Raw genomic sequence first — 12,517 nt, 5'->3', positions numbered from 1 at the left:
AAGCCAAGTTTAGGGTAGTGTCTATTGGTGGAGTCGTCTCTGCTAAAACCACGGCATTTCGTTTTAATCCTTTTTTTTTTTTTACCATTATTAAAAATTGGGGAATTGCAAAATGGAACAAAGTTATAAAGTAATATAAAATAGTGCAACGATCGACGGAAAATTCTTATATTTTTCCTAAATTGACGAAACTGTTGTCACAAACAATTGCTTTGTGGCACATCATTTGAAATAATTATGGTATAAATATTCGTTCAATCACGGATATAAAGTCACTAAAATAAAGAGTAATAAAAAAAAGGTTGTTTTTCACCTCTATAAAATAAAAACTTTATTTTTTAACAGCACTAAATCTAAACACTCGCGTAGCAAGCATATGGAGTATTTATCATTCGAAACTTCTTTAGTGTGTGTGTTTTCTCCTCTGCAATCAACCTTCAAAAATTCAGTTTCCCAATGTTGGGAGTGTCCCCAAACACGTTTCCACTCTCATATCTCTCTCATTTTGATACTTACAGCGATGAAATTTTATTTTTAGGGTCAATGCAATGCGATAAATCAGATAAGATAGAAAAAAATAATAGTTTATATCGAAGATTCTGAAGTTTGAACAATACTAAATATGTAGATGATCCCTCATTAAGACGAATTGCACATTGTCGGGTAGAAAATCACAAACCATAAATTTTGGTGAAAACCGCTTCATTCTTCAACTTTTAGAACCAGAGATATCGCTATCGTTCGGTTAAAAGTTGTGCGTACTGTACATACATGTTTAAATGAGATATTCTGAGGTTGTGGAAATAGGGAATTCAATATTCCCCATTTTGCCCAAAAAATCGTGGGGTTTTTTTACCAAAAAACATGTTCTTTTTTTAGAAAACCCCACCAGGGCTGGGTTTTTTAATAAAAAAAACTCGTGTTTTTTACAACCCTGTGGTCATAGGGGGGGGGGGTGCAAAGGCAGAATTCATGAAATTTATCAGAAGTTTCATTTCGTGGCGTAGAAACTATCTAAGAAGGGGTTTTCGAAATTCGGCATCAAAGGGGGTCACAAAAGGTTTCAATGAAGAGGGAGATTGTATTGAGAAATCGCGCAGAGCTGAAGCCGCTGAAGCTAAAAGTATGCAATTCGGTCAGTATATTTGTATTTTAATGTAGAAACCCGAGAAGGTATTTTTTTCAAAATTCAACTCCCCGGGGGGGGGAGGTTGCTCAAAAGCCATATGGATTAATCATCACTGGAGCCATAAATATGAAATATAGTCAGTATTATATTTTATAATGTGCATACCCACTAAGACGGAATTTCTGAAAATTCATCTCCCGGGGGGGGGGGGGGGGAGAACGAATTTTTAGAGGGCTCAAATGTTATATGGGGAAATCATCGATGAATAATTTTCAGATTACCAAATCCACGTGAGCGAAGCCGCGGGTAGCAGCTAGTAAAATATAATTTAAAAAAAAGGAAATTTTCCAACAAATAGAAAACGCATTTTCCAAGTGGTTGCAGGATGGAAGAAAAATTAAAAAAGTACCCTGCTTTATACGCTCATGTAGGATTTCAAGCATGATCCTTCAGAGGTAATTCCATTAAGAATGAAATTACCTCTGATGTTTCCGAAAAGTATTATACGTCTACGTTCTGTACCTCACGGGCACTGTCTTTCCTCAGGCAAACCGAAAAGCTGCACCTAAACTGAGATTCATCGTGTGTTTCGTGACTAATAAATGGTTATACAGTCGAATCCCGTTTTAACGAATACCCCATTATAGCGAAAATCTCGTTTTGATGAACACTTTTCTAATGCCCCAGATAAGTTAACATAGGAACAATGTGAAAACCTGGAAATCCTTTATAACGAAATTTCGTTGTAACGGAGGGATTTCTCCGGTCTCTTGGAGTTCGTTATAACGGGATTCGACTGTACTAAATAGGAATATATATTTATGGTTTTACCGCCTGTGTGTGGGCTATACGAATTTTGCCACCCTTTTTCATTCTACTCTAATTGACCAATCTTTTCCCCTCATCTTCCGCTCCTTCGAATTTGCTACTCTGGGGCCCGCTAAGCCCAGGGCCGCTCTAAGAACAGAACATCATATGATGGAGCCCATGACAAATATAGTAATCTGTTCTATATACCAATGTTCTGATATACTAATTGTAAGGAACTAACTAAATTGTAAGGAAAATCTATACACTATTAATGATTTCTGTCCAATTTTCTTTTCGTTGAAAATTGTCATGAATAAAATGAATGGAAAAAACTGATAATGAGATAGAATTGAAGAAAAATTACATTTGGTCATACTATTTCCTGTCAGAAAAAAAAATTGATCTTTATTTTCTAAGAAAGGAAAGGTGCATATCGTATGAGGTACTTTTGTAGAGTTTTTTCTTTCCTTTCGTTTTTATCATTGCGGCCATACTTCCTGGGTTTTGCTTCTGACCGTTACTAACATCTGAAATGAGAGATAGTACTTGCTAAAGAGACATTTCTAAGATACATATATGTAACAATATATCTACAATATTATAAGAATGTTAAAAATAATCTTATTTCCGCTTGGCATGGGCTCTTCCGCGCCGTCAAGTCCATAATCTTTTGTCCTCTCACACGTTTCCAAAACCTGTGGTCAGAGACTTTTTCCGTTGCATGTCTCTCTGTTTATCTATCACATTTATGAGTCAAATGACAATGTCAAGATAAAAGTTTGAAAATGAAGTCGTTTCGAATAGTTGTCATTTTGGTTATCTCCTATTTTGGGATCAAAGCGGAAGAAGAAAGGTAAGCTCTGTAACTTATGCACTATTATGAGACAATGAAAAACAAAACTATAATACACACAGGGAATTATACATTTTTCTGGATATTATGCCGAGTTGAGCTCAGAATGAAAATCCCTCTCGTCTCCATCGGGACTCGAATCTAGATCCACTTGCAAACCGGGCACAAGCACGCTACCATATTCATCACTGGAGACAACGACCCTGCCTACTTTATTTTTTCTATGTACAGTATTTTCCTGCGTATAATTCGCGGCGGCACATAATCAGCATGCGAAATTTGAAGAAAGAAAAAAAAACAATGTCTAATCCGTGGCAGCTTATTATCCGCAGGATTAAAAAATAAATAAATAAAAACTTACCTTGTGTATTTCCTCAATAATAAATCATTGGTACGCTAATTAATGAAATTTTTAACGAAACTATAGCATTATTATTTAGAAACAAAACAAAATTCACAATTTAATCAAAAACCTTCAAATTCAGGCTCATTAGAGAATACTCATCAGACTGATATACTCATTTTTCTGAAGATTGTTCGTAGCAGTCGATAATCCGCATTTTTTAATGTTTAACCACTTTTTTTTAACAGATAATCCGCGGATTATACGGAGAAAAATACGGTAATACATACAGAGTATTACAAAAAATACACTTCAGGAGAATTAGATTTACTATTCGATAACTAATTTTCGAATTTCTAAAAGCTAAAGAGCTTTCCCGTTTCCTAATCTCCAGGAATATTTTACCGTGTATTCATGAAATAGCAAAAATCGTCAATGTTGAAACATAAACTGAACAAAATTTATCTTCCAATTCTTCGTACATATTAGAGTTGTCATGACACGTGTTTATATCGATTTGATACAGTCTTAGTGAAAAAATAATTCTGATGGTTCTGATAATTCTCTTAACTTTTTTCCTTTTAACTCTCTAGCCGCGGGCAACACGAATATCACGTTTCCCGTATTCTATAAAATTTGGTGTTGGTATATTATTATTGCGTTCTATATGCATAATGGATAAAAATACTCCGCGATTCTGTACAGAAAAATTAAAAAACCACCCGCTCCTGGAAGTTTAAATAACATTTCAATTCTTCCTTTATTATTTTTATTATTAACTTATTCCAATATACAGGGTGGACAAAAAGTCTGTAGAAACTTTAAAAATGAATAAATACCGGGAAAGTAACCGGAATAAAAAAACGGTTTGCAGGGTTAGCATCGCTACGTCACGGGAATTTTTTTGACAGGAAAAAAACAAAAAACAGCCGATAGGTGGTGCTGGTACGAGCGACTTCAGTGGATATATGCAAATGAGACGGTTATAAGAACTTGCGCTCCTAATCCACAATCAGTTCACCGTTGTAAACCGCGTATGTGGACCTGCTGCATTCTACCGTTGCTGGATTTGTGACTCGATAGCAATGTGTTATTCCCTATGGTTGTGGTGGTCATGTGAAACACATACTGCTGTAATAAACGATTTGGAGGCATTCTGTTCGTTATTTGCGTATATTTTCTTAAACTTGTGTACGTCCGCGCCACCTATCGGCTGTTTTGAGTTTTTTTCCCCGTCTTAAAAAAATTTCCATGACCTAGCGACGCTACTAACCCTGCAAACCGTTTCTCATTTCGATCATTTTCCGGTTTTTATTCATTTTTAAAGTTTTTACGGACTTTTTGCCCACCCTGTACATGTACTTATATATTTAATGTCATCAAAGTTTATACTCTGATTACTTGAATGAAATTCTTTCAGGCTTGATTCATCTAATAAGGATGATAACGAAGGTAAGTGTATACTCTCTCGTTGAGCAAACTGAATAGCCAAACTCACGCAAGAGAAGATCTAATTTTAATATTAAATCTTTATTCCGAAAGAATGTATATTGGTTATTGAAAGGGGCTTCAAGGTTAACATAGTTACAGATACATTATAAACTATCTATTAATACGGTATATTTTTTTATTATTGACTGTACTCGAAAAAAATTACTTTTTTTTCTTTCTTCTTGAACCTAATCGTTCTATAAATTATGAAAATAAATAAATATCATTAATTAAAATGTACACGTAGAGTGAAAACATGAAAAAGGAGAATAGAAAAACTAGTGGTTGCACGAAAACTAAACTATTTGATCGAATTCAATTTGATATTTTCGTTTCCATTTCTTTTCAGATTTAATCGCTGTAGACGAGAATCTGAATGAAGAGCGTAAGTATATACGTATATATTTCTCAGGAATTTTCACTTAACATACTCCGACAAACCAGTCACGGCCCAGGCTCTGAAAAAATTAAATCACATCTTGCCGTGACCAGGATTCGAACCTGGGTTATTGCTACTTAACATACTGTATCGGTAACGATCTGTGCAATTGGGCAACCTTTTACGTTTACAGTCACTTTATTATATAGGTACTATATAAATCAATGTTCTTCAACCTTTTTTGCTCTAGCGAATCTGCTGAACAATTCACGGATCGGTGGAAACGGGAAAAATATAATTCGCAGACAGGGCCGTAACAAGGGGGGAGCAGGCGGGTCTCGTGCCCCGGGCGCTGGACACGAGGGGGCGCAAATTCCGGGCATTAAAATCGCAAGGGGGCATTAAAATGCGCGCTTGCCCACGACCTCGTGGCTTGCCCCGGGTGACCAAGCATCTAGTTGCGGCCCTGTTTGCAGACTTGCTGACGGCTAAGAAGAATAAAAACCGATCCAGAGACGGTATTATGCTTATTAAATCTAAAATTATGTAGTGGCTACATGAATTGGGTGAAAGGTTTCACGGACCGGTGGCTGAAGAACACTGCTATAAATCAGTAGTTCTCGACCTGGGGCCTCCTTGTGGTCCTGGGATATTCTAAGGTGGCCACAGAGGAAAATCACATGAAAGGGAGAGCTACGACAAGTGAAGAAGAGGCCACAGAGAGCTGTGAAGAAATAAAGCTTGCAAGTGAAATATGAATCGAAAAATATGATTATACTTCGTGAATCCAGCAGAGTTTAGAGAAGCAGCACTAAAGAAAATATTGAAGAAGCTGAAAGTTGCCAGTTGTCTTGTATATACGGGACTCAAGCCTATAAGAGGGTGGGCCCAATGGAATGCACCCCACCAAGAGGGTGGGGTGCATTGCATTGTTTAATTAGTTATCCGGTTTATTGTTTCATTTTTTTCATTAATTAACTGGATGAATAATTAATGAATTCACAATGCATTTTAAAGCTTGTCTCTTTTTTTTCTACCCCAGAGCTCTGCTACGAACCGATCCCTCCAGATAACGGGTGGCTTACTTGTGGTCATTCTAAAAAGAAGCAGGGCAAGTAAGTAATTTTCTCTTTTTTTTCTATTAAAATCTTTTTGATTATCTATTAAAATTCAAAGCACATTGAACAGAACAATCTTCCTAGAATATGAATATATAATAAAAAATATTCTCAATAAAAAAAATTATTGTGACTATTATTAAAATGACTACCCATATTAAAATTCTAGGAACACAATAACACAGATTCTTTATTCTTCCATACTATACGGTATACGAATTCTAACGTTAAACAATTCCTCTACTTTTTCAAACAGATTCATTTGCAAAGGCTTTTGTGAAGAAGGATTTCAGTTTCCCAACGGCAAAACGAAGAGAAGGCATACGTGTGACACAAAGACGGGAACTTGGAAACCAGGCATAAATTTTCCAGACTGCTCACGTAATGATTCTTTTAATCTAATAAATTACAAGTAATGAAATCTGTGCCTCAGATCCTGAGGAACGAAAATCTATAAACCTGATTTCACAGAAGAGCCGAAAATACTCTCTCTTTTTCATTAAGATAAACGAAAGTTACTGTAGTTTAATCCCTCGTGCAGCAAGATATATCAAGGACGTAGCGGATGGTGGCGTAACCCTCGAAAACTCTCAGTTATCGAGGGTTACGATGATGGGGACTTAGAAATGGTCTGGTCCCCTCCTCCAAAATGTGAGAAAATGCCTAAAAAGGGAGGGAAAAGAGGACTAAATCTATTGTTCTATCACTTTGGTTCCCCCTCCCCGAAATGCAAGCGAACGAAATTTCTAGCCACGGACACCAGAAGTACTGATACATATTTGGGTTTAATGATTTATTTTCATGGCATTGATAAAACACAATAAACTAAGCAATTCAGTATTTGAAAAAAAAAATTGAAGTATCGCGTTCCTTTAACTCGTAGGTGCAAAAACTGTAACTATCGCATGCATAAAATAATCTTACGTAAATGAACAATAAAATCCATAAACCTGATTTCACAGAAGAGCTGAAAATACTCTCTCGTTTTCATTAAGATAAATGAAAGTTACTATAAATCATAAAATAATCTACGTAATACACTCGTTACACACACACATTTGCCCCGATAATGCTTGTTTCCAAAAAATGAATACTTGGAGACAAGCGTTATCGTGGCAAATATACACTGAAGAGCCAAAGAAAACTGGTGACCTGCCCAATATCGTGTAGGGCCCCCGCGAGCCCGCAGAAGTGCCGCAACACGACGTGGCATGAACTCGACTAATGTCTGAAGTAGTGCTGGAGGTAATTGACACCATGAATCCTGCAGGGCTGTCCATAAATCCGTAAGAGTAAGAGGGGGTGGAGATCTCTTCTGAACAGCACGTTGCAAGACATCCCAGATATGTTCAATAATGTTCATGTCTGGGGATTTTGGTGGCCAGCGGAAGTGTCTAAAGTCAGAAGAGTGTTCCTGGAGCCACTTTGTAGCAATTCTGGACGTGTGGGGTGTCGCATTGTCCTGCTGAAATTGTCCAAGTCCGTCGGAATGCACAATGGACATGAATGGGTGCAGGTGATCAGACAGGATGCTTACGTACCTGTCACCTGTCAGAGTCGTATCTAGACGTATCAGGGGTCCCATATCACGCCAACTGCACACGCCCCATACCATCACACAGCCTCCACCAGCTTGAACAGTTCCCTGTTAACATGTAGGGTCCATGGATTCATGAGGTTGTCTCCATACCCGTACACGTCCATCAGCTCAAAGCAATTGGAACCGAAGGCCACGTGTTTCCAGTCCTCAACAGTCCAATGTCGATGTTGTCGGGCCCAGGCGAGGCGTAAAGCTTTGTGTCGTGCAATCATCAAGGTAACACGAGTGGGCCTTCGGCTCCGAAAGCCCATATCGATGATGTTTCGTTGAATGGTTCGCACGCTGACACTTGTTGATGGCCCAGCATTGAAATCTGCAGCAAGTTGCGGAAGGGTTGCACGTCTGTCACGTTTAATGATTCTCGTCAGTCGTCGTTGGTTCTTGCATGATCTTTTTCCGGTCACAGTGATGTCGTAGATTTAATTTTTTACCGGATTCCCGATATTCACGGTACACTCGTGAAATGATCGTACGTGAAAATCCAAATTTCATCGCTACCTCGGAGATGTTATGTCCCATCTCTCGTGCGCCGACTATAACACCACGTTCAAACTCACTTAAATCTCGATAACCTGCCATTGTAGCAGCAGTAACCGATCTAACAACTATGCCAGACACTTGTTGTGTTATATATAGGCGTTGCCGACCGCAGCGCCGTACTCTGATTGGTTCCATATCTCTTTATTTGCATACGCATGCCTGTAACAGTTTTTTTGGCTCTTCTGTTTATACCTAAGTAGAAAAGTCTGAGATCAGAACATATAGAGTATGCACCGATTTTCTCTCACTCATGATCACATGGTGTTCCAATGTTTGAGATAAATGAAACCAACCTGAATATGAGATAGAGTTGTCAATCATCCAAAATTTTATTTTAGACATTTGACAGCGTATATCCAAGTTTTATATTACTAAGTTAGAGTCGAAATTCTGTTTCGATTTGCCATCTTAGTAACGGTCGTGATTGGTTATTATACCTCAGGCTAAAAGTTGCTGGTTGTCCCATATATACGGACTCGAGCGTGAACGCGGGGGGGGGGGGCATTGCATTGTTTTTTCCGAAATTATTCGGGTGTGGCTCGATTGCCTCAGCCCCTAGGTTCTGGCACCTATGGTGAACAGACAGACACCTCAGACAGTATAATTAATGATAGTTTTGTTTTGTTATAAGGTTAGGAGAAGAAATACCGACCAAGAATCTGAATAACAAGCAGAGGTGCATTAATGATTTTTCCGTTCGTGGGCTGCATGAATTTTGCCGCCCTTCTCCCATTATAGTGTAATTTTCTCGACTACTTTTTCCTCGCATCCGCCACCCTATGCTACGTATAACCCGCTTGGCTTCCACCCACTCTTGCACGTACACCTGTGTCTCTAAATCACTCTTGCACGTACACCTGTGTCTCTAAATCACTCTTGCACGTACACCTGTGTCTCTAAATCACTCTTGCACGTACACCTGTGTCTCTAAATCACTCTTGCACGTACACCTGTGTCTCTAAATCACTCTTGCACGTACACCTGTGTCGTGTCTCTAAATCACTCTTGCACGTACACCTGTGTCGTGTCTCTAAATCACTCTTTGGTCACTCCCATGCTCACACACTCTCTAGGGGTCACTCTTTTATTCGTTCATATGCTGCACCTTGAGCTATATTGCTAAGAGCAATTTAATCCTTTTGAATAAGATTAAGGAAGGACAAAATATTCAAATTGTCAGGGAAATATGTATAGATATGTATTTCGTGCTATCCAAAAAAGGGTGTAATGTAAGAACATTGTTCAGCGAACAATGATATTCTCAAGACGAAGGCAGTGATTTTCTTCTTGCATCACGAAGACCCGGGTTCGACCCCTACAATCATCACAGTGGTGGTGGTGGTCGGCTGAAGTTGGTTTTCTGTTGTTCCCAACGTGTTCTTCCAGACACGAATGCTAGCCGATCTCCCAGATAACAAGTCTCGCCATAGAGAGCAACAGGACTACAACGGTACAAATATTCAATCTCTATACTTCACTCATAATTCCAAAAATAGATGGCAGCACTATAACAAGCATTATATTGAAACAAACTTCACGTTAAGTTCGCAACAACTGAAGTCGTCCATTTCACCTGTAGCCATTGGATACAGCAGGCTGTGTGACGTATGCGAAATATTTATTTTTTTTACATTATACTCAGTGACTATAGGTGAAATGAACGACTTCAGTGGCGTCACGAGCTTCGCACGGAGGCTTTCTGCTATAGACGGTGTTAGACAGAGGCGGATTTACGGTTTCGCCGCCTGTGGTCTACACAGATTTTGCAGCTCTTCTCCCGTTCCAGTCGAGTTTCTGAACCACTCATTCCTCAAATTTGCCACCCTGAGCTTTTGCCACTAACCCGGTCTTCAATTCACTCTTTTGGTCACTCATATGCTTGTAAACTTTCTCGGTCACCCTTAAGGTCACTCACTGACCTGGTACCCAGCTCTCTAGGTCAATGTTTTGATCATTCATATTCTTGCACACTGTTTTTGATCACTCACATTCTTGCACATCCTCTAGGTCACTCTTTTGTCTATTCTCATGTTAGCAAACTTCTAAGTCACTCACTGACCTGCTCCCTCGCTCTCTAGGTCATTATTTTGGTCATTCACCGACATTGTTCCACACTCTTTAGGCCACTCTTTTTAGCCCTTACATGCATTCAAACTCTCTAGGTCACTCTTTTGGTCACTCAATAACCCGATTCCCTTGCTCCATAGATCATTTGTTTGGTCACTCACTGACGTAGTTCTGGCTGTCAACGCAGAGGCAGATTTATGGTTTTACCGCCTGTGGGCGGTACGAATTTTACCACCCTTTTTCATTCTACTAATTAACCAATCTTTTCCTATATTTTCCGCTCCTTAGAATTTGCTACCTTAAGGGCCCGCTAGGCCCAGTGCCGTTCTAAGGCCATCATGGGGTCCCAAAAGCTAATTAATGTTTCTGAGCGCCTGTCTCCCCATTTGACTAGAAGTGATTGCTTACAAATTTGCATGCTCAATCGCAAAAACCTTTATGAGATCTCATTATCATGAGGCCCCCTCTGCACCTGAGGACCCCAGGTGAGCTCATGCGTTAAAGCAGCACCTCCTAGAGGTTCTAGGAGGTAATGGTTTAAGACGGCGCAGGGTAATCTCCCCCTCCCGTAAATACCCTTCTGGCAATAGCATCTTCCCCATCGAGATTATGTTACTGGAGGAAGTATGACGTAAGTAGTCTCCGCCTTGGCAGTGCTGAGAGAACGGTGTTCGTAACATCATTCGTCGGAAGATCACGTGATTCGGTGAAAATACACACAATCCCATTTTTAATGGTATAAATAGGAGTTTAAACCAATAAACGAAAAAATAATTTCAACATCGATGAGATAATTCCAAAATCATTGAAAGAGATAATTTCAGTATTAATTAAAAGTAATTCCAGAATGAATGAAAGATAATTCCAAGAATGAAGGAAAGAGATATTTCCAGAATTAATGAAAGAGATATTTCCAGAATTAATGAAAGATAATTCCAGAATGAAGGAAAGAGATAATTTCAAAATTAATGAAAGCGATAATTCCAAAATTAATGAAAGTGATAATTCCAAAATTAATGAAAACGATAATTCCAAAATTAATGAAAGCGATAATTCCAGAATTAAGGAAAGAGATAATTCCAAAATTAAGGAAAGAGATAATTCCAAAATTAATGAAAGAAAAATTCTGGAATTAATTAAAGAGATAATTCCAGAATTAAGGTAAGAGATAATTCCAGAATTAAGGTAAGAGATAATTCCAGAATTAAGGTAAGAGATAATTCCAGAATTAAGGTAAGAGATAATTCCAGAATTAAGGTAAGAGATAATTCCAAAACCAATGGAAGTGATAATTCCAGCATTAGTGAAGTGATAATTCCAAAACCAATGGAAGTGATAATTCCAGCATTAGTGAAGTGATAATTCCAAAATAAATGAACGCAATAACTTCAGAATTAATGGAAGATCAACCGAGAATAAACAAAAGATAATTCCAGAATTAAGGAAAGAGATAATTCCGAAATTAATGAAAGAAATAATTCCAGAATTAATGAGGTATAATTTCAGAATCGATGAATGAAATAATTCCAGCATTCATAAAAGAAATAATTTAGGCATTAATGAAAGTGATAATTCCAAAATTAATGAAAGGGATAATTCCAGAATTAATGAAAGGGATAATTTCAGAATTAATGAAAGGGATAATTTCAGAATTAATGAAAGTGATAATTCCAAAATTAATGAAAGGGATAATTTCAGAATTAATGAGATATAATTTCAGAATTAATGAGATATAATTTCAGAATCAATGAGAGATATAATTTCAGAATCAATGAGAGAAATAATTTCAGCATTAATGAAGGAAACAAATCCATAATTGATGAAAGAAATTATCCCAGAAGTAATGAAAGAAATAATAATTAGTAAAGGAAATAGTTCCAGAATTAATGAGAGAAAATTCCAGAATTAAGGAAGGAAATTTTTCCTCATTAATGAAACAAATGATTCCAGTATTAATGAAATAAATAATTTAATCTTTTTTTATCTTTAGATATTATCTCTATCCCTTTTTTTAATCTTTAAAACTCAATATCCAGGCACGAACTGTGTTTTCACGGAGTCACGTGATTTCCTTGAATTCGATGTTACTGCCGTTGCTGCGGCTGGATGATCTCCCCCCTCCCGCCACCAGCGATATTGTTTCTATCTCTGTGATAATCGATTTTTCCTTGGCGATATATGGCCAGC

General features: G+C 37.8%; 1 protein-coding gene across 1 annotated transcript in view; it reads left to right on the top strand.

Moving 5' to 3' along the window:
- Positions 1-2,611: 2,611 nt before the first annotated feature.
- LOC149088730 (hemocytin-like) overlaps positions 2,612-12,517 on the top strand; it is a 144,062-nt gene continuing 134,156 nt past the window's right edge. Inside the window, exons 1-5 of the mRNA XM_089249432.1 lie at positions 2,612-2,792; positions 4,556-4,587; positions 4,976-5,011; positions 6,048-6,120; positions 6,380-6,504. Of these exons, the coding sequence (XP_089105558.1) occupies positions 2,725-2,792; positions 4,556-4,587; positions 4,976-5,011; positions 6,048-6,120; positions 6,380-6,504 (334 nt within the window). The 5' untranslated portion in view covers positions 2,612-2,724. The remainder of the gene's footprint in view (positions 2,793-4,555; positions 4,588-4,975; positions 5,012-6,047; positions 6,121-6,379; positions 6,505-12,517) is intronic.

Source organism: Pholcus phalangioides, unplaced genomic scaffold (assembly GCF_987345545.1).
Source record: "Pholcus phalangioides strain wild (caught in Gottingen) unplaced genomic scaffold, Ppha-v1.0 ptg000003l_1, whole genome shotgun sequence".
Classification (NCBI taxonomy): Eukaryota; Metazoa; Arthropoda; class Arachnida; order Araneae; family Pholcidae; genus Pholcus; species Pholcus phalangioides.
The sequence above is the reverse complement of the archived record's forward strand: the minus strand, read 5'-3'. Positions and strand labels throughout refer to the sequence as shown.